This window comes from Solea solea, chromosome 8 (genome assembly GCF_958295425.1).
Source record: "Solea solea chromosome 8, fSolSol10.1, whole genome shotgun sequence".
In the NCBI taxonomy this organism is placed as follows: Eukaryota; Metazoa; Chordata; class Actinopteri; order Pleuronectiformes; family Soleidae; genus Solea; species Solea solea.
Window position 1 is genome coordinate 12,256,104 of NC_081141.1, and position 27,842 is coordinate 12,283,945.

Here is a 27,842-nt window from a genome sequence, read left to right on the forward strand (position 1 = left end):
TTCTACAACAATTGCTGCAGCATCAACACATTTTTGCTTTGTCAATTTTATTTGTAAAGTAACAAATCACAACATACAATATCTCAAGGAACTATACATAGTAAGGCAGAACCCTTTACAAAATGTATTAAAGAGAAGAGAAACCCAACAGTTCACACAATGAGCAAAGCACGAGGCATCAGTGGAGAGAAAAAACAACATAAATCTCTGTCAGAACCAGATTCAAAGATGTGCAGCGTCCGCCTCAACCGTTTGGGGGACAGAGGAGAGGTGGGGGAGGGAAAGAAGGAGGAGAGGTAGAGACCAGGAGCAGTTGTAGGTTAAGACAGGACAGTTCTGATTTGGTTATGACATGTTTATAGTACAATGTAATTTATACATGTATAGATTGTTGTTCTATAAAAAGATAATACTACTGGATCTGGATCCTGCAGCCCAGGAAAGGCACACGCTACGGAGATAAAGACCACGGTTAATGTCATGTAATAAAGGATCTGGATCCTGCAGCACAGGGGTCATCTGCAACATGTGGACAGAGAGAGAGAGAGAGTGGACAGGAAGGAAAGGCACACACTACGGAGAGAAAGACCACGGTTAATGTCATGTAATAAAGGATCTGGATCCTGCAGCACAGGGATCATCTGCAACATGTGGACAGAGAGAGAGAGGGGACAGGAAGGAAAGGCACACACTACGGAGAAAACGACCACGGTTAATGTCATGTAATAAAGGATCTGGATCCTGCAGCACAGGGATCATCTGCAACATGTGGACAGAGAGAGAGAGGGGACAGGAAGGACAGGCACACACTACAGAGAAAACAACCACGGTTAATGTCATGTAATAAAGGATCTGGATCCTGCAGCACAGGGATCATCTGCAACATGTGGACAGAGAGAGAGAGGGGACAGGAAGGAAAGGCACACACTACGGAGAAAACGACCACGGTTAATGTCATGTAATAAAGGATCTGGAACCTGCAGCACAGGGGTCATCTGCAACATGTGGACAGAGAGAGAGAGGGGACAGGAAGGACAGGCACACACTACAGAGAAAACGACCACGGTTAATGTCATGTAATAAAGGATCTGGAACCTGCAGCACAGGGGTCATCTGCAACATGTGGACAGAGAGAGGGAGAGAGAGGGGACAGGAAGGACAGGCACACACTACAGAGAAAACGACCACGGTTAATGTCATGTAATGAAATCATATGTATACCCTGAGTGTGAGAGAGTGAGTGTGAGCGCACCACATGAGTTCTCCCAGGAGTCTAGGCCTATCGCAGCATAACTCAGAGATGGTTCAGCATGAGCCAGTTCAAAAAGTAAGGTTTTAAGTCTAATTTTTAATCCAGCGTGGGTGTCCGCCTCACACATGAGGTTGTAGTTTACAGCTTACTATAGTAGAATAAATATTCCAGAGGCTGATATTTTTACCCGGTATTGAACATTAGCAATTCAAGCAACACTAATGAACTTTCATTTAACAGAATAGTTTATGTTGAGGGGTCACTGACTTTATTACAGCTCTGCTCCTGAGAAGTGTGCAACCAGTGGTGGAGGAACAGAAATATATTAGTTAAGAATTTAAAAACAAATTCATCTGCAAATATGTATTTAGTTAAAAGTAACTTAACTACTTTAAGTAGTTTTTTATCAAGTACCTGCTAAGTGTATCTATGCAGTGGTCTACTAAATCATTAACTGTGCCGCCTACTACATATTATGTTTCATACAAATAGTTAAGAATGCTGCGGATGCTGCTACTGAAATCACTTGCATTTTCATATTAAAGTCATGTACTGTGAGCGCACACGTCTCTCTGCAAACACAGACAGCAGAAGGTACGACCCTTAAAACTTAAATATAGTCAGCGCTCAAACTGCCAGAATTAGACCAAGCAAGTTTAAGAATAATGCTGAAAAGACTGGATGTGAAGGTTCTGCTTAAGAAACACTGGCATATAAATATCCATCACTTGACGCATCACAATACTCATTGCTCCTTATGCCCTCTCCCTCTGCTCTCCTCATCACCTCCTGTAGTTCGCGGACTCACTCGCGGCGGAGACGTCGCTATCGGAGGTCAGAGTCGCACAGTTCTTCCTGCTACTCTTACACAGAGGACAGGTAAGAAACTCATCCCTCCATCCCCACGTCACTCCTGCCTCCGTTTATCTTATCAGTCCGAGGTGTCTGCCGAGTTCCTCGTCACGCCACAGCGATGACTGATAAGGCAGAGGTGACTTCCTGATCTGAGGCATTGGCCAGCTGTTATCAGTGCTTCACAAGGAATGGCCCCCAAATTCAATTCACAGATCAATGCACTCAATTAAAAAGATACAGTGCAAAATTCTGGACGTGAGATCATATGCTTTCCTTTATTACACTGAACAGCTGACAAGTGTATACTCTCAGTGGTGATGATTGATTGTGGAATCATAAATCATAAGATTAACTTCAGTTTGAGGTCCACTATTCAAAATATTCTTAAAATACTGTCCTGTATCTCCTGAAATAATGTTTCAGCAATACGATCAAAAAAGCTTATCAAGATGATCCTTGTGTGATACTTGTTAATCACAAGAAATTATAAATAAGCTCAATCAAATCAAGAAATAACCATGTAGTAATTTGTGTTACGAAAGCTCTAAATAAATCATTCTTATATGCATTTTAAATGGTTCAGAAGTACTCAGGTTAAGAGGTAGAATTTTTAAATGGTGCCAAAAAAAACAAAAAAAAACAATAGAAGAAGATGATGCTCATGTAATTTCGCTCACATTATTGTGCATAAGTGCTGCGACATGTCATGGAAACTAAGTGGAGATTTTTTTTTTTTCTATAGATACTATCTGCAGAAATCAGTGGCACATCAGGATTTAGGAGACTCTGCAGCTGTAGGAGAGAAAACCAATGGAGTGCTAAGTCACGCGGACATGAAGAGGAGACCAGCAGCAACCAAATCAGTGTGTAAAACGGCTCCAAAATATCGCTCCATCCTCTCAACCAGCACCGTAAGTACTCCTCAATGACGATGCTACCTAAGTAAAATCATCTCGGTGCTTTGATAATGACATTGATGACAGGAGTACGTCTAAACCCATTAGTTCATGTAGGGATTTCTTTTTTACAAAATGACTTGTCATGGTCTGATTTTGAGTGCATTTAATGAATCCTTTGTTTTGCATTAATTTTGTTCATTGTCTTTTGTTTCTTTATTTTTTATATATATATATATACTGTATATATATACAAACAGCTCCCAGCGCTTGGTGGTGACTACTCCACGTAATAATAACAACACATTGTCTTAATAACAGCAGTGTTTTTAAATCGTATTTTCCCATGTGTTGAAATAACACCGTCAACAACCTTTATTTTCGAGATCAGTTTCTAAGCACACATTTAGTTTCCGCTCTTAAAGCCGTTGCTGCAGAGTCCAATGTTTTTAATTAGAATAATACATTTGTAATTACTTCATATAACTTCAAGATCAACAACAATTTTATAAGGCATGCACAATATAAGATAAAACTGAAGATGACATTTACATTTACTGAGTATTTATTATTGGATTTTATTTGTCCATTTGTCCCTGAGGAGAAAAAAACAACAGTGTCATCGTTTTTCTTTTTTTTTTTTAACCTTTGTGTTTACAAAGGTAAATCATACTCGGGTGCACCTTGTCCGATTGTTCATTTTACATTTTATATTATTCTGTCAGAAGAAAACACAACATATTTCCTTTTTAAATTCAGCACTGGTCGTTGCATCCATTGTATGTTTCAGACACACAGATTGCAGAATTGATATGAAGCTGAACTTGTTTAATGTGTGACTGACAACTTCTAAGCAACAGACTTTGAATTTTAATTTGTTTCTTTTAATGCAGGTTGATTTCTAGTAAATTTTCTTTTTTTTTCCCCTACGTAATATTCTCCCAAAGAGCCTCATAAACACAGCTATGGCTTTAAAATCATTGTCTCATGTTTATTGGAGCATAGAAAGTATTTAATTTCTCCCCAGCAATCATTAAATTATGCTAATTGCACAGACAGATGTTTTTAATTACACACCACAGGGGTTTTAATTGAAATTCAATAAATTAATCTATATTTTGAATTATGTCTGACATTCAGTTTCCCAAAGACTTTCACTTAACGGCTGGTTACTGAGGGGTCAGCTTTACTGTATCAGCATTGTTCACTGGTGTTTGCATTTATTTAAATAACTTAATGAAGAATGATTTTTTATTAACGTTTCTTTCCCCACCCCCCCACCCCCCCAAAAAAAGGTAGGTATGACAGGGCATAAAAAAAACCCCACTTCAGTTTAATAATCAACATAAATGTGTGTGAGTTTCTAAAATATGTTGACTTTTCTGAAAATGTGAAGTGTTGAATTTCTTTTGTGGTTGTAACAAAAGGAAAGGAAAGTGCACAGGAATCATTGGCACAGCACAGATGAAATATTTATTCCAAGGCAGAGGCCAAATATCTTGAGGAGACAGTGAAGAATGTTTGTGTCAGTGAAATCTTTCACCCCTGAATACACACAGATTATGGGCAGATGCGAACGTACAGGGGAAAGTAGACGCACAAAGATTTGTTTAATTCCCCCCCAGGGGTCGGTCTGTCGTGTCGGCCGTTGAATAGATGCTAGAGAATCTTTGAAAGGACAGACTGGATTAACCTCAGAGTGTATTATGTTCAACAAGTAAAGAGATATAATTCCTTACGATTGGTCCGCTCTGTTCCTTAGAAAGTCAGTACCTTTTACCATCTGAAGTGTTTGCAGTAGAACAACAAAAAACAAACCTGTCCAAATCCAGCGTGCAGTTGAATTCACACATATAAAGTCCTCTTGCTCCCAAAAAAAAAAGGAAAGAAAAGGGAACATGCCAATGCAGGTCTAACTGGCTCTGGGTTTGAAGAGAGGGTTATTGTCTTTTTCTTTGCTATTTACGACTCTAATGATGCACTTATGTTGCCCGCTCTTCCCTTTTTCTTACACCTTACCTACTTAAGGAGGAAATCTTGATTGGTAAGTGGATGCTATCCGCAGATTTAGGGATTTACTTGTAGGTCGGTGCCGGCTAATTGTTTACTTTTCACAGGAAAAAAAAAAAAAGATCACAGTCATCTGTCCTATACTGAGGGCTTTCTTAGTTAGACTGATGGGATCTCTCTTTGTCTGCAATCCTTTTCTTTTCAACATAATACCCATTTTGTGCTGTTTGTTCAATGTTCTTTAAATGAGGCTTTTTTCAATGGGGCTATTGTTTACTTTTCCTCTTCACTCCAAGTAGACCTGATTGGTAGATTTATCCACGTATAGTTTTTCCTTTCTTCTCTGCTCTTTCTGTTGTTCAGATAGTATAGTTTAGACAAATAGATTTTTGGATATGTTTCTTGTTGATTTCTTTGACTTTAGTTGACTTTCTTTTGAGGTTTATATCGCATGCTTTAAATTTGCATGATGTCTCTATCTTTCAAAGTTTTTCTGTCCAGAGAGAAAAAAAAAAGAAAAGAAATCTCACTCTTTGTGTTTTCACGGAAATAAGCGCCTTTGTACTAGAGTATGCACAGTGCATCAAAGCAGGTAACAGGTTGTAGTTGTAAGCACACACTTAGTTTTAAGCTGCAACCTGTTTGTCTCTTTGCAGATTTTGTTTTCAAAACCTGGGAGCGAGCTCTTACATGAAAAAGGGTCTCAGCCTTTGTCAATCCAGACAGATGGTCCACATGATTACGATTCTGGGAATGACACGTCATCTCCGCCATCGAGCAAAACTGGTGTTTCTCAGGCGAGTGTCACTGACAACAAAGGTCTGGCCTCTCCAGAGAAGCTGAAGTTCACTGACAGAGACAATGCCTCCGATTCAGGAAACTCCGTGACCAGCTATACTTCCTTATGCAAACCTTACAAGGACGACAGCTTGTCTGGAACCCTTTTCAGTGGAAACGGCAAGAGGTAATGTGCTTCCCTGGGAAATTTCAGGCTGTTTATCTTTTGCAATATTCATTTTATGAAGTGTTTCCTTTTTGTTTTGTTTTACAGAGAGCAAATAACTTTGGGGTGTCATGTGGACGCTGTGAGGCCTCCAAAGACCTGTTCTCGGAAGATGAGCGCGTCATCTCGGCGGCGGCTGAAAACCCGGCCGTTCCGCAGCAGGAGCCGGAGCAGATCCTCGGAGAGTTCCAGATACTCTGCACGCTACTCTCGAAGCCTGTCACTTTCATCCTGCAGGTGGCTTTAATTATGGACAATATATATGTTTGCCATCACTGATAAACACTGTAATTCCTTAATAACATTTGAGAGAGCACTCGATTTCTCCACCACCTGTGGACCTGTGGGATATCTGGCACGCGATGGTGGAATTTGATCACTCACAGCTCAGTTCAGAGAAAAGGAGGAGCTCCAATTGTATTTTCTATAATCAATATTATATGTCCTCTTCAGTGCACAGGTCAAAACTCCAACATTGAAAATAACTGCACACGCTGCAAATTAGCCTAAAAATTAAAATTGGAGTCAGAAAAACAACAAAATGTCTGTCAATATTGGAGAAGAGATTACCTCAGGTTATTTGTCACATATTAAGCGGCACCATATTCCATTAAGCACAAAATGTAGTGCACCTATTTACAGCTGCTGTATGATGAATCCAAGGATAATCTGATATTGAATATCCAATGCAGCAGTCAGTTGTGTACATAGAGCAGCTGTTGTAAGGATGCGTCGCTTTCCCTTACACAGAGGAGAAGCGTTGTACAAAGTGATGACAGCTGGCTGGAATAACTTCACTCCCTGTCAAAGCATCTTACTCCAAATGCTCCACTCCTTGAAATCAGATCATGGCAAAGTTCATAAAGTGAAGATTACCACGTTAACCGCAACAGACTGCACATGTAAAAGGACCTCAGGAAGTAGACTGCGCTGTCCCTGTCTTAAACAAACTGTGTATTTTTTCATTTTACGGTGGAAACCCTCTGCTGCGTTGCTCACAAACATGTGAATCGTTATCGTCATTTCTTCTGTTTCCAGTTCATACTCTCCGAGTTGTTCGGCTGACTTCAGGCGGCGAGGCAGCGTGGCCAGCCTGAGCTCCAGGGGAAGCCACTCCAGACACAGTACCGACAGGTGAACTTTGCCAGCTGTTCCAGCTGCTAATGTCTCCAGCTTAGTGGCATAAAAGCACATACATGCGTATTTAAATTCTTTGTGATTTCTTCTTTTTTTTTTTTCACACGGTATTTTCTGCCTCCCAGACTACGACACAGAAAGAGGGCAGGGAGCTATAGAGAGACAGATGTGAAGTATGCACGTAAGGTTAGTGGGAAGAGACAACGACGCAAATCCTACTCTCCAATGAAGAAACGGAGGAGAGACTCACCGAGCCATCTGGAAGCACGTCGTATCACAAGGTACGGCTTCCCGAGCCTGATTATTTATAGTTACAATATATATTTTAATACCTGGAGGCAGAATGAATTCATTGCTGGTTCATTGCCACTCTCCACCGATTCATTTGGACAGCTCTCCAGTGTGGAATCATTCGTTCATGTGAGGGAGAGAGGGGGAGATAACTTTAAAATCACAGGTGCTGCAATCTAAAAATGGCCAAAACAAAAGAATACAAGAACAGATCTTGTCTAATGCAGTTAACCCTGGACGTCATACAAACAAATCAGACAAGATGTCTGCAGCAAAGACCCCAGAAGCATTAGCACACATACATAAGGGACTGGGTTGCACTTTCCACATTGTGTGTCCACAGAGAGCCACTTAACATTTCCACATTCACATACATGCCACTGGTTCCACTCAAACTAAAGACTCTGGTCAGGAACGCTAGGTTCCACACATGCATACATTCCACTACAGCAACAGCAACATCTCAACCAGTTAGTTTGCCAAGCAGATTTCCATGGTTACCACTTTCTTTGTCGACTTAATTGTCCAAAGCGAGAGTGCGCCAACAACTCGACTGGAAAGTGTTGCGCTACAGGGAGCAAGAACAGTTGGCGCGTATGATCCCGTGCATGGACTCAAACTAGAGGTTCATTTGTGTTTGTCCACATAGCATCTGCACAGACCACCGGGGAAATGGATGGAAGACAAAACTCTTATCATGTGGACCTTGCTGATCTGTACACACACACATGTAGAAAGTACGACCTGGACCTCACACATTTTAAGCCACAAACTCTGGGAAATGTCCTTTTGAAATTGGCTCAGCAGGAGATTATCTGGGTCAGACGTGTTGGCATCAGTAAAGAAACTTCTCCAATGTTCAGGACACACACTTTGGAGAAAGAGGGCTGGCAAAAACAGTTCAGGGAAATGCCATGTTTGTGTCCTTAATTCAATTGAAAACTTCATTTGTTCCCTGGGAGCAATTCAAAGGCTCACAGAGCAGCAATAATAAATGTGGACATCCTCATCCGGACACGGGAAAAACAATTCAGACATAGCAGTTTGAGTTTTTCTGCTCTGCTGTTGTTGTTACAGCACTCACCTTGTACTTTCTCCACAGTGCCAGGAAACGACCCATCCCTTATTTCCGACCCAGTCCCTCCACCAGCATGTCGTCCTGGAGCAGCCTCTTCACCCGCAGCCGGAGTCGCAGCCCGATCCATAGCATTAGCCGGAGCCGGAGTCGGAGCAGGAGCAGGAGCCGGAGCCGGATCCGAAGCCGTAGCACCTGTTACTCGTCCTACAGAAGCTACAGCCGCAGTTCATCCTTTATTTCAATCTTTGGCACTCGGAGTCGCAGTCGGAGTTGTGGTTCATTGAACAAACGCAACAAAACCAGGCATTAGGTGTCCCAGGAAACATTAAGGGACTGAAGCGCCGCTCAGTTTTCCACTTGAGAGCAAGGACATTGGCTGTTGAAGCAATCAGCTATGTGTGTCTCTGTGCTTTGCTTTGATGCTTGATGGGAAATGGCCCCAGCAGGGATCCAACCACTGCATTCATTTAGGCAATTGTATTGACTCTGCCCACACAGAGACCACTGGAGACTGAATTGTCCTTTTGTATTTGTTTGGTTCTTGTACTGCCTCCTCCTCTTGCATTAGCACTCAAAATGGCCTGCGACTGATGATGATCACGAGTCACATCTTTGATCCCATTAAATTAATTATAAAGCATCAACTTTATATTTTGAATATAAACTAAAGAACATAAACTAAATGTCCATTAAAATGGTACATGACGTGGTTTAATAGGCATCGAGGACTTTAAATGGCTTTCAGAAAAAGATGTCACTGTAAATGCAGACACTCCAGTATTTGTGAATAATTAACATATGTTCAGGTTTCAAGAACACTCCAGTTGTTGTTATGAGATATAAGGGAAATGTTTATTTCTAAAAATGTAATGAAAGGTAGCCTGACAGCGAGAACAGTGTCTGTCAGCTTAAATATCCAATTCATGTGGAAACGATTGAGTCAGTAATAAATGGAGAGGGAAGTTTTAACTTTTTTTAATGGAGTCAGAGGAGGTTTTCATTTTTCTTGACAGCATTTGGCAACATAGACGTAAATATAACATACATGATTTATTTTCATTCCAAACATAAACGAACATCCAGGGCAGTAGTTATTGGATTGGGATTGTGTGTATTTACTTAAAGTAAAGGCTGCATCGTATTTGGTTGTTGAACATGAGCCTTGAAATGCTAACAGTGTGGATTCTGTCGCTGAGACACTGCAACCAAACTACACCTGTTTGACCTTGACAGAGGAAGGTCAAGTTTTGATATTTTATTTATTACTTATTTAATATTTATTGTTTTTGTTGTCCCCTCTCAGTAGTGGTCAATCTTTCTATGCAACGCTGTCAGAGTATAGTTATGACACTGCTGTAATTTATTTTTCACTTGTTGTAAATTATTCTCTTTGGCTCTTACCATTGACTTTTAGATCGTACCATTGTTTTTTTTCCGGGTTTTTCTTGAACCAAAGTTTGACATTTTTGGAAATGTTTTCTTTTGCTGCCTTGCCAACAGTTAAATATGATGATAAAAAACCACTTTCACGTCAAACAAATATTATATATTATAATATATATGTATATATATATATATATACATATATATGTATATGTGTATATATATGTATATATACTGTATATATATATTATAATATATATGAAGGTTGATAATTTATGTCAATCGATGCTCCCACGAGCACAATGACATTTCCTACTGAAACAGTGTGGCCACTGGAATGAGAAAATAGCAAGAGTGTCTTTGCAAAGAGGGTCAGGTCCCATTATTTTAATTTCTAGCTTTTGCTGTGATTGTTGTGCTCCTCTGTTGACTGTCCACCAGAGCAAATAAGCATTTTTGCCCAAAATGTCAGACCTATTTTTTTTACGTTAATTCTAAAACTGCTTTGACTCCAGGGTTTGAATCCGTAAAAAAAGTTTGAAAGTGCTTTTGCATATGATTAAGAAAGTCGTATTTCTCAATCATCCAAAATCCATCATCGTTTCTGTGTTACTGCTCCAGGCCTGACTGCTCTCTATGCACTCAATACTCTCATCTTATTTTCTGAATGTCAAGAAAATAGAACAAAGGGAGGAAATATGATTGTGGAGGAGGAAGGAGGATGTCGGCACAAAAATCCTCCACAAACTATAGACTGATGGTGACTCATGTCAACAGGTGTTGGTGCCGGCAGATGATTTGTGCAGTCATGTTGTTAATCTGTCCAGATGGGCACCCGGACCAATGTCCCTACACCCCTACCACATGTGAGTCTTTGTGCAAAAATAACTTTTAAATATGTAATTACTATGGTGTAAATATGCAGCTGCATTATAAGAATTATACACAAGGTGTGATGATTTGATTTACAGAATGTGATCTGGAAAATGTTGAATGTTAAACTGTTTTTTTTTATGGATATGATACGTTGACCAGTGAAGTTGAAAACTGAGACAATGACTATGTTCACTTGGACAGCAATGTTCTGATTTTAACCTCATGAATACAATAGCCAGAATAAAAAGAAAATGCTGTGTAATCAGTTGTTTAAGATGAACTTAATCTGAATATGGTCATAGTCAGGGAAAAATCTACTTAAAACGTGTTGAGTATTCTGATTCAGTCATGTTGATATGTATAACCTTTTATTCAGATTATAATGTCCTGTCAGAGTTTTCAAAGCAATTGGACCAAGTGAAATGTGGAAATAAATCATAATCGGAACAGGTGAACACGATTATGAATGTATGTAAACACAATGAATCAGACTATTAACAACATGCTGAATGAAAAAAAAATAGATGATGTTTACATGATATTTCACCCATATTTCTGTTTATACGGAGCATAGTCTGATTATGACTTACATCCACATTAAGGCTGTGGTAGGCATGAAAAAAAAAGGTTGATTGTTGAGTTTCAATCGCAGGTTTGTTGTGGAATCATTGCTCATTGTTCCGCGCTCCTCTCATGAGAAGGGCACAGACAAACGCACACGTCTCATACACGACAGACGACTCAAGGAAACTCTCTGCCAGGTTGTAGTAATGGTCCATTTCTCCTTTAGATGCTTCAGATTTGTTATGTTTCTTTGCAGAGAGTGGTCAGTAATCCAGCACTGATAGACACAGTTGAAATGGGATCAGTGCCTGGTCTATCTGAACTACAAATCATGCATACTGCAGCTTTAAGTCAAATACAGATTAAACCCAGACAGGACATTCTTATCTGATTAAGACGTGTGGAGTATTTTTTTTTATTTTTATTTTTTTTATCTTGGTTGCATTATGTATCCAATCAGATTTTAACACTCTACTGGAGTTTTCACAACAGTGGATGTCATGTAAACGGGAATATGAATGAAATATTCCACTACCAACTCATTTACATATCATTGGAACCATTTGCCGTTTTATTCAGAATGAGATCAATATTCGGATTATTGGTGTCCAGGTAATTGTAGTCATTATAGGCATCAGTCAGTGGAATCTGTCTTTGTGTATACACCTCTCTCTTCATTTAAATTAAAAATGTCATACAGCAATAGTGGTCCAGTGCTTTAGTGTTTCAATTCTCTTGTTTTTCCATATGAAAGCATTTTTGTTTGTTTGTTTTTTGAAGCTGTCACATTTTATCTTGTGTCAGTGTCAAGTTCACTGTAATAATATGTCACATTGAAACGCCATAAACCGCTGATCCCCCTTCCACAACACTGCGTGTTCGGGAATAAGTGAAATAAAATCATGTTCTGAGTGAAACGCCTGTGAAGTCTCTTTTCTGCTTTCCCTGCAGTAAACAGAGAGCATATCTTCCACCGTAGCTGCTTTGTTTTATCCGCACTCACTGTGACATCAGGGAGTCTCACACGAAGCGCTGCGTTATTTTCTATTAAAAAGCCAGTGAGTCACCAGGTGCAGGGAGCTCCAGCTGAGCATGAGTGACACGGAGTCGGTGCCTTAGTATGGTCAAAGGGGAGGCTGGTCTCTGGTCAGCTGTGGCGTCTACACTGCAAAACAAATCCACAACAAAGACACGTCATCCCTTTTTTTGAAGCTTTTTAAAAAAAAAATTGTTGACCTGAATATACAAATGATATATTCGGACTCAAAGCATGTTATTCTTTCACAATATGTTATATAGAATAAAGGTTTGAATCTTCAATTTTACTTTGGTAATATTTTACAGTGTGCGCGCTTGCCGGATCCTCCCAGCACTTTCCCAGCACACACACACACGCGCCATCTGGGAAGGTCCCAGTATAAAAACCCCAGCGCAAAAAGGAAACGCATTAGTTTACTTCAAGGTTCACGAAACTTCTCTTTGGATCTCGCTGTCGGATCAACAAGTGATTGATTGCGTAACGGTGATGCGCGTCATCCAAAAGAGATTCTAAGTTTTGCGGCACAGGCGTAGGGAATTACTGACTTTAAGAGAAAGGAAAACTTTGGTTAACTTGGTACAAGAAAGCTGAACTTTCCTGGACATGGCAGAGGGAGACTTTTACACCATGGGAAACCGACAGAGGTTTCCCAGAGATCCGTTTTGTGAGTCACCGTTCAGGGAGCAGTCTCCGTTCCGGGATCAGCTCGCGTCTCGGTTTATGGACGATGAGTTTGGGATGCCACCTTTCCCTGATGAACTGGGGATGGAGTGGCCGGGCTGGGCTCGACCGGGTCGGCTCAGCTCGCGCCTCAGTCCGTCGCCTTTCAGCAGCACTTTACGCACAGGTTTCCCCCCGCGCCATTCCACGGGAGGCCCCGCGCTGTACACCAGCAGGTACGGGGAGCCTTCTTCCCGGAGCTCCCCCACCACCATCGCCACCAGCAGCAGCAGCAGCAGCTGCAGCAGCGCCGGGGGAGAACCGTGGAAAGTTTGCGTGAACGTCCACAGTTTCAAACCAGAGGAATTAAACGTGAAAACACGAGACGGGTTTGTAGAAGTGTCAGGTGAGTTGTTCGATGCGTCGGAAAAGTGACTTTATTATTTATTCACCAGGGAGCTAAGAAGGAAAAGTGAACTCTGATGATGGATGAATGCAGGACATCAGTTCACAATCATATGAGAAATGATTCCGTTTTATTTATAGATCACATTCAAAACAACACCTGCTCTCCAAAGTGCATTTAAACCAGAGACACCAAGGTCAGGTCATGTCCTTAAATAGTATTAATATTTTGAGAATGTGAGGAGTTACATATTAAAACCTTACAAAAAAGGCAATTAATGATCATGATCTTTGAATATCACCCATTTTTAAATCTCTAAATCAAGGTGAAAGAGCACATAAGGCCTACATCTATAGTATATAGTAGGTATTTTGTTTAAGTAATGTCATTTTATTTCAGCCATGTAATTAAATAATTGCCAATGTTTACATTGTATTATAAGTCAGTTTAAAGTAAAAGGCATTTAGACTCCCAGAATATTTTTTTTATTGACCGTTCATCAAATAGTCCACTTGGGCAATATGTCTTTAGCAGCTGAGAAAAGGTTTCAGGATTATTATCGTACAACTAAGTCAGGTTCTACATAATAATGAAATCTTTTTCACTCAGGCAACAGCCTGGAACCAGTGAATGAAGGCCCCTGTGGCCGTAAAATGGTCTGGGTCGGACGTTGGCAGGCAGATCCTCAAGCTTAGACACCTGTTTCAAATTCCTGGAGATTCATTCCCTCGGCCACTCAGGAGCTGGATTTAGATTTGAGGCAAGGCCCGTGACAACAGTCTCTGTTTACATTAAGAGAAGTCACTCACTGCCCTTAAACACCACAGAGAATGTTCTAGAAATAGGGCATCGCTTTGACCTAGTGGACCCTGCTCTTCTTAAACCCGAGCCAGGATCACGTTCCAGCTCAGTCACTTATTATGGGAGTAACTTATAAGAATTGCTTCCTCAGTTCACATTCCTCGGTGATTTAAAAGGTGAACATGAATTCCAGGGATACCCGGTGTTGTGGAGGACACAGAGGACGGCAGGCCCCCCCCCTCATATGCTGAGTTTTTTATAAACACAATGCTGGTATGCCAGTTGTGTCATTCAGTCAGCGCCATGTTGGGCCTGCGTGTCTGCCACAATGACCCAACTCCTTGTTCCAAAGGTGGGACAATGATTGTCCAACTGGTCTTTTAACAAATCAGCTTTCACTGAGGTTAAGCATGTTCATCTCTTGTTAGAAATTGTACCGGAAGATTGTGAAATCAACACTGAGCATGGTGCGGCAGCTCTGTGGGAGAGCTGCCGCACCATATAGTGTTTTTAAACGGATTAACTCGCAAACACATTTTCTGTGGGCCCTTGAATGCTAAAATACAAATAACTTCTTTAAGGATCTCTGTTTGTTTTAGTGTTTATAATATCTGTAGAAGGCCCCATCAAGACAAAATGTTCAGTTAACACTCAGAGCTATAACTCAGTTGATCAGATGAACATAAACAGGCAATTGGTGTGGGGGTATTTATAGTTCTTATTATCCAGAGTAGAAACAGTTACACAAGACTGATGGACCAACAAGCTGAAATCATTTGTTCACATTCTTAAAATGACCCGGGCTGAGGGTATTCAGGGAGTTGTTATTTTGAGATTTTGCAAATATGGATCAACATTTTTCACCATTTTATTGTCAAAACTACTTGGTCAGGAATGCTGGGAAGTTGTGAATTGTATGGTCAGTATTACAAAACCACAAGTCGTCAAATTCAAGTTGAATGTTTTGACTCAGGAGTAAGTAATTCAAAAAATCTGACCATGCAGAGGTATACAGCACTGATTGGAAGGGAGGAGACAGTGCACGATTCCCCCATGTCACATCAAACAAAGCTGTCTCGCCCATCTTCATTTGTGAAACATACAAGTCTTTCCTTGATGAAAACTCATCCACAACCATAAGGCACCATCTGCCACGTCTCCTCCCAGAACATACAATATTACGCACAGCATCTGGTATTTGGCATCTAAGCTGTAAGGGATCTGAGAAGAAGGACAGCCATGTTGGACCACTCTCCAACCAAACCTCTGTTATTCATCAAATAACTGAGGGATGTAATCAAGGGCCCAGTTTGACGTCTGAAGTCGAGATGAGGTTTTCGCAATAGTCCCATGACTTCACCGGCGATCGTAGCTCACTTCCCTCTGGAGCCTCAAACTCTGGCACAGTCCAGCACTTTCGACTGGAAGAGATGTCACTGTGGGGGTATAAGGTAGCGCATAGCCGAGCCGCCCCTGAGGTCAAGGGGTGGAGCTGGCCACGGCGCTCGCAGTGGCGTTGACATTTAGCAGCCTCAGAGCAGCTGCTGGCAGGCCTGAGAGATAGAGCAATCATAAACAGAGCATGGAGGAGAGGAGAGGGGAGGTGGAAGGGAGGTGGGGGCATTCCAGGCCGAGCCTGTTCTCCCCAACTTCAGACCAGTGTGTGTCATAAGCAACTTGAGGGAATAAATGAGTGTTAATCATTTCAGCGTGTCTGTTGCAACCCACCCTGGAGGAGTCACTGTAAAGTCACTGCTGGAACTGAGCAACAGGGACATGTGTTGCATCAAGACCCTTTTCCCGTCACATTAGGGCTGAACGATTCTCAATAAATGTGTAAGTGCGATTATTTTTGATGGGAACTGTGATTGCGATACGATTTGTGCTGTCAGAGGGAATGGTCATTTTTACGTCATTATTCTCAGTTTCATTTGAATAACTTCTAAATCTAAAAGGATTATTTGTGCAGATCTGTGAGAAACAAAGATGTTTTCGTGTTTTTATTGCGCCTCCTGCAACTGCAGTAGGCCGTCGTGCGATTTTGATAAAATGTCAATTAATTGTTCAGCCCTACGTCACATCCCTCCTAAATCTGTTAGGTATAGATTCAAGGGTGGACCACATAATCAGTGTCCTGTTGATAAGGCCATACATTGATGATTTACGTTACAAACTATTACACAACTATTGAACTTGGCCTCACTTGATTCTTTGCTCATGTGTTTTTTGTTTTTTTTTAAACAGGGAAACATGAAGAGAAGCAGGAAGAAGGAGGGATAGTGACAAAGAATTTCACAAAGAAGATACAGTGAGTACAATTTCAAGTGAATTATTAGAAGCACACGCTATGTTTTCCCTGCTTATGCCAATTAATCATATCATGTCATTTATTCATGACAACTGTGTATTTCTATAGACAGATTATGTATGTGAATATGTAGAATGTGGAGGTTAGGGACTTTGACCGATCATGTTTAAGGAGACTTTGGTTCGATCAATTTTATTTGCAAAGTCCAAAAGCTTTAGATTCTGTACATGGTGCAACATCCGCTGACCCTTTTTATTGGGTAAGAAACATTTCCCAGCATTTTAGTTTATCTGCATTCATATGCAGGTACCTGTTTTTAGAGATTAGCTTTAATGTCACCAAGTCCTTGAACACCCACAAAAAGTGTTTGTGTGTTTTTTGTGTGGAGAAACCTTAAAGTCTGCCGGTGATAATTTCAAAGTCAGATTATAACTTTGAAATGAAAAATGAGTCCTCGGGTCTTATGTTTGCATTTGTCAAGCAGATATTTTAAACAACGCTGCCGCCACGGTTCTGAACTGTTAGCCGAGTACAAATGTGCTTATTGTGAAACAATCTGCCCCTAGGTAATGTCTTTGACTCCAACTCAATCCCTGCCTCTGACTGTTAGTTGGAGTGTAAACAGTGTGTTTGGCCCATAAACCCGCTGTATACACTGAAAGCACCACAGATCGGCTGCCAATCTTCAGCCAATGGGATCTGAGATTGTAAAGAAAATTTTTTTTAGAGCTAATAGCTGCTCGCTGAGATTCGTTATGGTGACAGCATTACATTACATGGATAATTATGCATCACTATTATAAAATATTAATTAACAATATTCTTGTTTCCATCCAAGGAGTCAAGAAAACTGTTATTAGTAATAGTGTATATTTCACCAAACAGTTCATGAAGGCAACAATACTCTAGAGGAGTTCTTTCATCACAGTTTCTAAAATGCCAAAACATTATACTTGTCACTAATAGCGTTTTTTTTTCCTCATGTGATTCTTTTGCACGTTAAACATATTTTTCACGTCTATATCCTGTCAATGTGAGCTTTCACATCAGTGATGAAATTGAACTAAGTGACTGAATTGTGGATAAGGACAGCTTTTTCAGAATCATGAAAAATGACGACGATGCGAGATTAAAAATATTCAAATAAGCAGAAACACAGGACTTCATAAAGTCTGTCCTGACACAGTGAAGTGATAAAGTTTTAGCCCCTGAACCAACCATCCTCTCTACTTCAATATTTATAGGTTTTTATTTCTTTTCCTTTTTCATCCATAGATACTGACTCCACCTACTTCTTTCTATTATTATTATTATTATTATTATTACTGTGGATAAATAGAATATAAATACAAATGTATTTGAAGCAAGTACATGTATGTGTCTCTTGTATCCACGTCTTTTACTGTGAAGAGTTTTGTGCTTCAGTCTCATACCTGCTCCGAGTCGACAAACAATCCTACAATCGAAGCCCATTAGTTGTAAACAGTTGCCACTGACAAAAAAGACATCTCTTAATATTAAAGTGCACACAACACGAATAAGTATTAAGCAGTTCTCCTGTTATAATAAAGCCGAGCCCAATGGGCTGAAGACGTTTCCACGACCTGTCTGGCTCTCTGCCTCCCCCTGTTTTAATTGGACAGTATTAGTAGGAGGACTTCAAACAGCAGCTTTAATCGTTGGTGCGAATCACCGTCTCGCTGGTGCGTCACTCCAGTTCTGCTAATTTCCTTCTGGGTAATTGAAGAAGCAGTTGCACTCTAGGCCCCTACTGGACACATCACAATCCTTTTAATTGGACCCCCCCCCCCCCAGATCAGACTTGTGCTCCCAAGCAAAGCAAAACCTGCAACCATGGTGACAGGATAGGGTGGCGGTGGAGGGAGGTGTGATATATAAATAAATAAATAAATAAATAAATAATTGCCCCCAATACGCAAATCAAAAATGAAAGAGAGAGCAGATAAAGCATTGCTTTGCATTGAATAGATTCTGGGCGTTTTTTTGTATAAAATGACAAGTTTTAAAACAATTCCCTCAAGTTCGACATGTTTAGTTATAATTCCTGTGTACAGTTCCTTTTAAACTGTTGGAATGATAAGGTGTAAAATGATTAGTGCACAGGCAAAGAACAATTGGCAAAATACATTTTTGAAGTCGGGCCACAGTAGGGTTGGAGTAGTGGCAAACACTGTTGCCTTGCAGCAAAAAGGCCGTGGACCCATGTCCAAACATGGGCCTGTCTGCATGGAGCTTGCATGTTGGCCCCGTGTTTGTGCAGGCGTTCTCCAGGTTCCTCCTACTGTCCAAAAACTGAATACACGTCGGTGTGAATGGTTGTTTGTCTCTATATGTGTGTCCTGTGATGGACTGGTGAGCTGTCCACGGTGTATCCCGCCTTTGCCCTGTGCCATCTGGGATTAGCTCCAGCTCCCCGTGACCCTCATGTGAAGGATAAAGCAGTTAAAGCGATTAAAAAAAAAAAAAAAAGTAATGTTATTTTTTTTACTATTTCCTGATGTGTTATAGAACAAGCAATTCAAATTCAGAAAATAAAATTACTATCAGTGATATTTTCTTTAATAATATATGTAAAGGCACTTGGTGTGCAGAATGGTTCGCTATCACTGTGTCATTATATCATTGGATTATTATCACTGATGTATTGAAGAGCATATGCTGCATTTTAATGTTATAGCTGATTGAAGCAGAACCTAAGCTAATTTATCCCTTTTACATTCACAGTAATTTATAATTCATGAGTTAAACATAAATTGTGAATAATAATTGTAGTTGGCGTAAACCGTCCAAACGCTGTAGAAGTCCAAAGTCACATGTAGAAGTCTAAAATTACAAGTGACTCTGAAACAGTATAACAGGGAGCCGAGAAAACAGCAGATTAAGGGAAAGTATGTGAAGAGAAAATTGTTAATAACACAAACATGAATTCAAGATCACCATGGATCATAATAAACTGATGACATGTTGAAGGAGTGTTTTTTTTTTTCTCTTGAACTCTGATCCAAATCAGTGAGAAATGTGTAATTTATTAACTATATGCTCTGACCTCAGGTCATGTGACACATCTGCAGTGGTTTAATATTCAGGAAGCTGATGCTCTGCCTCTGTTTCTACTCTCAAGAGATGTGTGATGCTAACGTGTTTGTGTGTGATGTAGGAAGGAGCATCTATCGTTCATCTACTAAATGATAAACACGTTGCAATGCAAGTACACTAACACTAATAAACACAGCTTCTAGTAATGTTGTGGATAAATTGGCAGCTGCTATACTTTTAGCCATTTCTGCTAAAAGTATCTCTTCTCTGGAGTATCCAGAGAAAACCCAAGGACACATGGGGAGAGCAAACTCCATGCAGAAAAGCCCTTGTTCAGACCAGGTCCTGAAACCGGGTCATTTTGCTGCCAATGCTACTCTGCCGTGTGGTTCGCTTTCGGCTCATCAAATAAAAAATATCATGATTCTTGGAGAGATAATTCATTTTAAAACGATGTAATAACATTGTGTACTCTCTATGAGCATACACAGACACACACACACACACAGTACAAACACCAGGTCGTTCTCTGCCTCACCATTTCTGCAAGGCAAAAACATATTGGGCCGTGTTTTGGCAGCCATACAAAATTGATGTGTGAGATAAAATGTGAGCTTGCGATAGTTAAACAAACTCCCCAAGCTGCACAGATAAGGATTCTGCTCCCATGTAATAGGGCGGCTGAGTGATTTGACTTTGTCAGGAGGGGCGACTTTGCTTTGCAGGAATTGTCTCCCTGATAGATGCTAAAACGTGTAAATGTGTAACTGCAGCTCCCAGACCACTCACCGTTGCTCCCAACTGAACATTGACCTGTAACATAACTCTTTAGGCCTTTTTACTATAATAACATTAATCTTTTGATGTCAAATGTGATTAACTACAATCCTACAGTTGGATTTAAAAGTAAATGTTATGGCCTATTTTCCAGCTACAATAGCATCAATAACCATTTGAGGATTAGGGGATCTCATTTGATTGAATCCACGTTTTCTCCCGTAATGTTTTTCCTTGCATTTTTGTGGAGAGATCTTCCCTCTTTACTTTGTGATTTTGGAACAGGTCGAGAGGTTTAAACCTGAGACTTTTGACTTCATATGACCACAAGAATAGACCTGTCTTGACCCCTTCATACTGTACAGTATATGTGCTGTGAAGTCTTCAGCCCTGTTTGCTGTATTTCTCAGTGGAGTGGGAAGCCTGTGGAGAGTACTCTCTAATTAAATATAGAGTCGCCCCACAGTCTTCTGCTGTGAACAGGCAGCCTAATGTTTATATTAACTCGCAGAGACACTTGGCTGCTCACACAGAAGAGAAAACCCACAATACCCATATTTGGCCACAGTGTCGGATAAAGACAGAGTATGCTGGGTTCTCTTTCTTGCAGGCCCTTGTGTGTGTGTGTATATATACAGTATATATATATACATATATATGTATATATGTATGTGTATATATATATATATATATATATATGTGTATGTGTGTATGTATATATATATATATATATATATATACATATACACATATAGGTAGCTTGGATAGTCAACATATTTTTGTCATAATCGACCAATATTTCCATAATCACCTTTAAACACAAATCAAGTAAATTGGTCTGAGAGAAAATTAGACTTCTGCACCTCCTCGGGGCACTGTTTTGGAAAAATCTGGCCTGTCACAGGAGGAGTCGACCAATCACAGAGTAGCCAGAGAGAGAAAGAGGTCACTTCAGAAGGGAAAGGTTGTGGAGCATTTCAGAGATGGGATTGCCTTGGCTCATCTGTCACGTCAGCCGACAGTGCCCGTGCTGCTCTGGTAGAGAGAGCTCAGGACAGAGAGGCTTCATACAAAAATGTTAAGATTTTAACAACCTTGAGATGAGACTCGAGTATGTTTTCTGGCAGTGCTGCTTTTTTTATGGTTAGAAATATAGGTTTAGGTAAGATTAAGATTAAGATTATTGGGGGCATTAGGTTGTCTTCACAAACATAAAAAGAAAAGAATGTGTGTGTGCATCATATTTTTAATATCTGAAGTTCAATATCTACAATTAACTTGATTATCAAAAACTAAAAGTCTTAATCAGACTAACATACTTGGATAATTCGATTCATAGTCCGATTACTCCTGCATTTATACACTTAGTCGGACTGGAATCGGCCTTTGCGTTCATGATTAACATTTACAGCAAGTTAGAAGTACATACACACTAGCTTATTGAGAGATACAGCGCCACCTACAGAGGCGGAGTCAGGCGTTCAACGGCCAAAACTGTCCTCCTCCTCCGAATGTATACCTGGACTCTGCAAGTTGTCCGATTGCCTGTGTTAGTCAGACTACGGCCAGTCGATTAAACTGAGAGTGTCTAATCTTTCCATCTACATTTAATATTTTCCTTTAACTTTTGGGAAACAACTGTCTGACTTTCCTGTGGATAATTGTAATATTTTATTTAATAATTAAAAAAAAAAAAACATCACAGTGATAAATTGTTTGTTAATAAATCTGTTCTGTGAGCAGCACATTAGGAAAGTATAAACAGATGGAAATTTGTGTGAGAGTGTGAAACTTTGCAGACAGACCCACGTTAGTTGAAATCAGGTTTTTATTTTATAAATCTCTCCCCTTGATCCACTGTTCGTTTTCTGTCCCTCCTCTTTATTAAAGAACCTTTTTTTTTAATCCTGATGGCTTTCAGTTCAGCTCTGGTGTGTGAGATAGTGTCTTTTTTTGCCAGCAAATAATGACAGGGTGAATGTTTTTAATAACAGTCTAACTCCTGCACTAAGCCTTGTTTTTCCCTCTCCTAGACATATGGTGCAAACATAATCTGACTGCAGGCAGTTTGTGTGTATTGACAGAGCATCAATAAAAAAAATCCCAGCATTTAACTGTTTTTACACAGTTATTATAGATAAATGTCACAGGTCCTCCAAGAAGGAATTTTAACCATTTCCTCTGGGCTGTTTTCTTGCTTTTCTTCATTTCCTTCCTCCCACTCATGTTCTTTAAACAGTCTGTCTACATACAGCCATTTTACCAATAAACACATTTCTGGTACCAAACATATACTGTATGTGTTTGCGTAAAATACATGCAAACTATCCCTCACACACCGTCTTCTCTGTTTGACCAGGATCCCATTAGATGTGGACCCTCTGGCAGTCTTCGCCTCTTTGTCCCCCGAGGGTGTCCTCATCATCGAAGCTCGACAGACGCCCCCGTATCACCTCTTCAGTAACGAGGGCTCTCAGGCTGACGAAACACAGGAGGTGGAAGTCTCCAGGCCCCAAGAGGCAGCCTTGGCCTAAACCCCGAAACCCTTTGACTAACGTGACATATCACCCTGCTCAGTCAAGTTCAAGTTTGATGTGAAATTTGTGGCTTTCAGCTTCATGTTGTTACAAACCTGGATTATAAAATGTGTAAAATATTCTAGGAGGTTTTCAAGATGTGCCAGGCATGAATTTTATGTCATTTCAACAGTGAAGTTCCTCATCTTCCAATTGATGGTAATAACAGTTTTCTCTCTATATTGATTCTCCTTCACTTCTCTCTATGGCTGCAGCTAATAATAATTATTGTATTCTATTTTCTTGGACTGAGTTTTTTTGCATAAAAATAATACAAAAAAAAACTGTAAATGCCAAAACCTAATTTCCACGTTTGTGAGTCCACTTGCAGTCCAGGATTTGTGACCATGTGACTTATTTACATTGATTGTGAACGCTCCAGTTAAGACAATTTATACAAATGGAACAGCATGTAGAATTAGGTTTGGGTCAAGATCAATGTGAGCCCTCATTTTAGTTAAGTTAAGTATGGAACCACGGGCACATACGTGTGACCAGGATAGAATAGAATAGAATAGAATAGAATAGAACGTAGAAAAGTGCCATCATCATCATGGTTTGTTTACTCTGATTAATGAAAAAAAAAACGACTGATGAAAAGTGATTTTTGCTGTAAACTCGGCTGCCAGTAAAAGTTCTTTCTGTTCCCTTAAATTTAAATAGAAAGCAAACATTTAGGATAATAATTGCGGCTTAATCTTTTATCTGTATTGTGTGATTTTTGGTTACAGCCCAGCTGGTTTGGTGAACATGATCGTGTCATCAGCATTCAAGTGATGTCATGCTTTCAGTGTGCTGGAGGTCAAAAATATCAGATGTGCTTTTATATTAGTTAATGAATGTCACCTAAACTGATAACACACTTAGAGGGTAGAGGGTGAACTATGTGCATTCATAATGTGTTCTAGCAAAATGTCTTGTACATACACTGTACTTTTGATTAATTATACATATTAAACTGAACTCTTCAAGGGTTTGCAATATGGTTTGAATGTATTTATAATTTTTTTTTAAATTGAGAATTCAAAATTATGTCACATGGATGTTGGAGAGGACGGCCTGACTTGTTAATCAAAGACGTTTGCTTCCTGTATTCTTTACATTCTGTTGATGTCTTTGTATTGGCTGTTGCAATAAACAAAAAAAAATAAGACTAGTGAATCTCTCTGCGTGTCTTAACATGTGTCTTGTATTGATAGTCGTGCCACTCATGGGCCCAGTTCCAGGGATCCAGGGAGGCTGCGCTTTTATTGATGGATAACAAAAGGATTTGGGCAGTGGATTAGGCACAAGCTTAATGCTGGGCGAGAGCGGCGCTGCTGTGTTCTGCAAAATGGACCGAACACTCGGGCAGCAGTGCCAGAGCCTTTGGATGCGGTTGCAAAAACTGACAGTTCCATGACATGCTGTGAATTCGAAAATGATGTAATCGTCTCTTTCAAAATGGAAGATTGATATAAATTTGGGGGAAAAAATAAATGTCAAACTTGAACCACCGTAATCAACAAAAGGCCTCAGTAGTTTAAGTGTTGTTCCAGCTTACATCATATCTGTAATAGCTGATAAATGTGGACTTGTGCTGCCATGGAAACAGCATAATTGGAATCACACCAGACTTTCCTTTGGCGTGTTTCTGTAGAGGTGAGGTGATGAATGCACAGCTGTGCAAACTTATGATATCCGACTAATGTCAAATCCTCTCAGCTAAAACAGCATGGCAATTAATCACTTTGAACTCTGAAACACTGACTATGATGTTCAGTTGCACATTTTCATGTATTTATCCTGCAATTTAGGGCAATATCGAGAAAAATATAATAACACCAACACAATATTTGTTACATGCTTTTTGCTTTATTGGAGCTCCAAAGGCAGGAATAGTTATTTGGCTGCTTATTGATTAAAATGCATCTGTAGACCATGATGCAAGGAAAGCTGTGCAGGCTGTTTTTTCTGTATGCATTGTGTGCAGCGTTTGAGCGATACTGTGTTTCTGTCTACTCAGTGTGTTCTTCTTGTTTTATGTCTGGAGTCTCCAGCTCCTGGCTCGTGACTTCACTCAGTGGACCTTTGCCCAGCTCCTGCTCCTCAGGCAAGTTGATCTCCTTAGCAGCCTCAGCTGATCCATGATCTGGATCCATCACCTGGATCTCTCCATTTGTGGCTGGTTCTTTGTGTTCTGGCTGTTTGGACACGTCTGTATCTGGGTTTTCTTGGTTTTCCAGGTCTTCGTGCTGCTTAGAGGAATCTTGAAGGATCTCTGCAGACACTGAAGGGTGGGCTTCTCCGGCTATCTTTGCGTGGATTTCCTCCTCCTGCTGCTCCTGCTCCCCCCTCTCCTCGTGTTGCTGGAGATCATCTGTAGCACTGTCAGGTTGGACCTGATCACTGTGGGCCTCTAGTGGAGACTCCACCTCATGATCCTCTGCACATACACAATCTGTGGCTTCTGCTCCTCTGCTACTATCTGAGTCTTTTTCAGGGGTCTCTTCTTCCTCCCGTTTCTCCTCCTGTTCTCCCGTTGCCTCCATCTCCAACTGCAGAATGAAATGAGTGGCCACAATTAAGGTGAGCAAGCTCGGCTTTCTGAATCTGAATGTCAGTTTCTGTCATAAGAACAAGATATGGAACTAGGTGCATTCAGGGGTCATTGCTCAGAGCTTGTCATTAAAAAAAATGCAGTGTAGAGAAATGACTTTTTTTTCACCTTTTACTTTTTTAGCTGAAAGAGCAGGAGGAAATAGCTAACCTGTATTACCCACATTATACCTCATATAATATTTAATTTAACCCTAAAAATAGCCTCTACATGAGACTTTTTACAAGTTGCAAGTATTGCAAGTATTCTTAAAAAAACTTTTGGGGCCCAGGCAAAAGTAACCTGGTGACTATGGTGTCTTTGCAAAATTTCCATCTTAGCAGATCATTAAATTTAGGTTCTTGCAAATTGTCATTGCTATGTATGAATCATCAATCAGCTGTTTTCAACTTGAGGCTTCAGGCGATTGCCTGCTTTGCATATTCTGCTGCAATGCAACAATACATTGCAGTTTTGAACCAATTTAAAGTAAAGATCACAAATTGAGATATAATATGTTAATTTGCACGCTGAACTGTGAGACAGATTTTTGTTGAAATCTGTCGCTGTTTTCCCCCAGTTTACACTTTTTATGCTATAAACTAAAAGAACAGCTGCTGTTTGTTGACTCGTATTTACTGGGCACAAATTACGGAGGAATCGATCTTCTATTTTAAATGTAAATAAGCATTTCTCGAAAGGTCAAACTTCCCATTAGTAATCACCTTAATGGGAATGATAGTGGCAGCAGGAACCGATGCCTCTGGAACCGGAGCTTCCATGGTCAGGATACCATCAACAGAAAGTGTGGACGTGATCTTGGTGCCATCGATTTCATCAGGGAGCCTTGAAGTGACAGAATCACATTAAGAGTTCCACTATAAACAGTGTGCCAGTGCTGCAAATACTGAAAATAATGTAGGCAATGTGTAATTTTTCAGCGCAGTGAGCACAGAGACACAGGGCACTGCTGAAAACAGACCTCTGGTGCTGCTGTAAATAGATATACTGTAGTAGTGCAGGTTAATAACAATGTTTACCTGTACTTCCGTGTGAAAGATCTGGCAATAAACCCGTGCTCATCTTGTCTCTCCTCATGCTTCCCTGGGGAGAAATTACCATTTATGAAGAAGAAAGTGAGGACTCAAGACGAATCAAGCACAACACAGGGAAACTATCAGCACATAAATTAATTTCTGCCTCAGAGCTATTCTTACATTGCGTCTCCTTTCCATAAGTGTGAAGTTTTTAGAGTTTTATTCTGTGAACTGTGAGAGACTCTGTGAGCTATATATATAAGCAATTTGTTAATAGTACAAACTATCTTGTGTGTTCAACTAACTAGTTAATAAAGTGAACTTTTCATTAACAGAGCTGTACAATGTTCTGTACCTCCAACCACCAGGAATCCATCTTTGACACTGAGAGAAATCTCAGAGGGGGAGAAGTGAGCCACGTCCAGGATGACCCTCCACTTGCACGGCTCCTTACTAATCGTCTGACTGGTCTGATGCGTCGACCCAGAGATGTAGGGCACATACAGTGGAGCAGGTATGTACCCTGGCCAAGCCGAGGTTGCCAAACTCCTCTGGAACCAGTCTATATTCCTCCACCAAGGAACTCCAGGCTCCAGGAAAGGCGGCAGGCCAACATCCTGATTGAAAAGCCGACTGGACAGCCACCATTTTCTCAACGGGTACCCGGGGCCACACCTGCTGTACCCCCCGTGTGACGGCTCTGTTTTTGCCTGTTGACTCATGTTCCAGAAAAATAACAGAAACTTGGGAAAAGATGAAAAATAGCTGCCGTTTGGACTTAAAGTTGAGTTAGTGAGCAAGGGAATGATAAAAGATAGACTCACCAACCCAAGTGTGGCGAGGCAGAGGAATGTCCGAGGGGCTTTATATATTGCTCCTGTCTGTTATAGCACATATTAAGCAGTCATCTCGAGCCCACGAGAAGGGTGTGTCCTGGGAGGTCAGCAGACTAATTTGTTGTATTTATAACTTTTAAGGGCACGATGGTAAATAGCAAGCAGTTGACTGAGATTACAGTTTGTGTTTGAACTGCTGCATCTGTTGCCCAAAGGCTGCTCTTCTCACATCCCGGCAAACTCTATTCTCTCAGTGGTGACTAGGCCTCTCAGTCATGTCATGAGCTGGTGATATTGTTTCCTCCCCCTGTGTGTCACCCCTCAGAGGCCACAGTGTGGCAATAGTTTATATGGAACGTTAAATACTTCTGCCACTGGCCGCAGGGGCAGAAATACACTCTTTGTTGCTATCGAAGACATTG

The 27,842-nt window shown here is 40.5% G+C and overlaps 3 protein-coding genes across 3 annotated transcripts in view; 2 read left to right on the forward strand and 1 right to left on the reverse strand.

Moving 5' to 3' along the window:
- Nucleotides 1-11,033, forward strand: part of srrm4 (serine/arginine repetitive matrix 4) — a 55,312-nt gene extending 44,279 nt beyond the window's left edge. Inside the window, exons 7-13 of the mRNA XM_058636792.1 lie at nt 2,048-2,131; nt 2,850-3,018; nt 5,670-5,977; nt 6,065-6,253; nt 7,055-7,150; nt 7,279-7,434; nt 8,547-11,033. Coding sequence (XP_058492775.1) covers nt 2,048-2,131; nt 2,850-3,018; nt 5,670-5,977; nt 6,065-6,253; nt 7,055-7,150; nt 7,279-7,434; nt 8,547-8,832 — 1,288 coding nt within the window. The 3' untranslated portion in view covers nt 8,833-11,033. The remainder of the gene's footprint in view (nt 1-2,047; nt 2,132-2,849; nt 3,019-5,669; nt 5,978-6,064; nt 6,254-7,054; nt 7,151-7,278; nt 7,435-8,546) is intronic.
- Nucleotides 11,034-12,776: 1,743 nt separating this feature from the next.
- On the forward strand, nt 12,777-24,125 carry hspb8 (heat shock protein b8). Its single transcript, XM_058637023.1, has 3 exons — nt 12,777-13,450; nt 16,496-16,559; nt 22,753-24,125. Exons 1-3 carry the CDS (start codon nt 12,988-12,990, stop codon nt 22,925-22,927), a joined length of 702 nt encoding a protein of 233 aa, XP_058493006.1. The 5' UTR covers nt 12,777-12,987; the 3' UTR covers nt 22,928-24,125.
- A 678-nt stretch (nt 24,126-24,803) lies between these two features.
- si:dkey-1k23.3 (heat shock protein beta-1) lies at nt 24,804-27,438 on the reverse strand. Its single transcript, XM_058636394.1, has 4 exons — nt 26,940-27,438; nt 26,588-26,651; nt 26,273-26,393; nt 24,804-25,506 (listed from the first exon to the last, which is right to left on the reverse strand). The coding sequence occupies exons 1-4, from the start codon at nt 27,304-27,306 to the stop codon at nt 24,967-24,969; spliced, it is 1,092 nt and encodes a 363-aa protein (XP_058492377.1). The 5' UTR covers nt 27,307-27,438; the 3' UTR covers nt 24,804-24,966.
- Nucleotides 27,439-27,842: the final 404 nt, after the last annotated feature.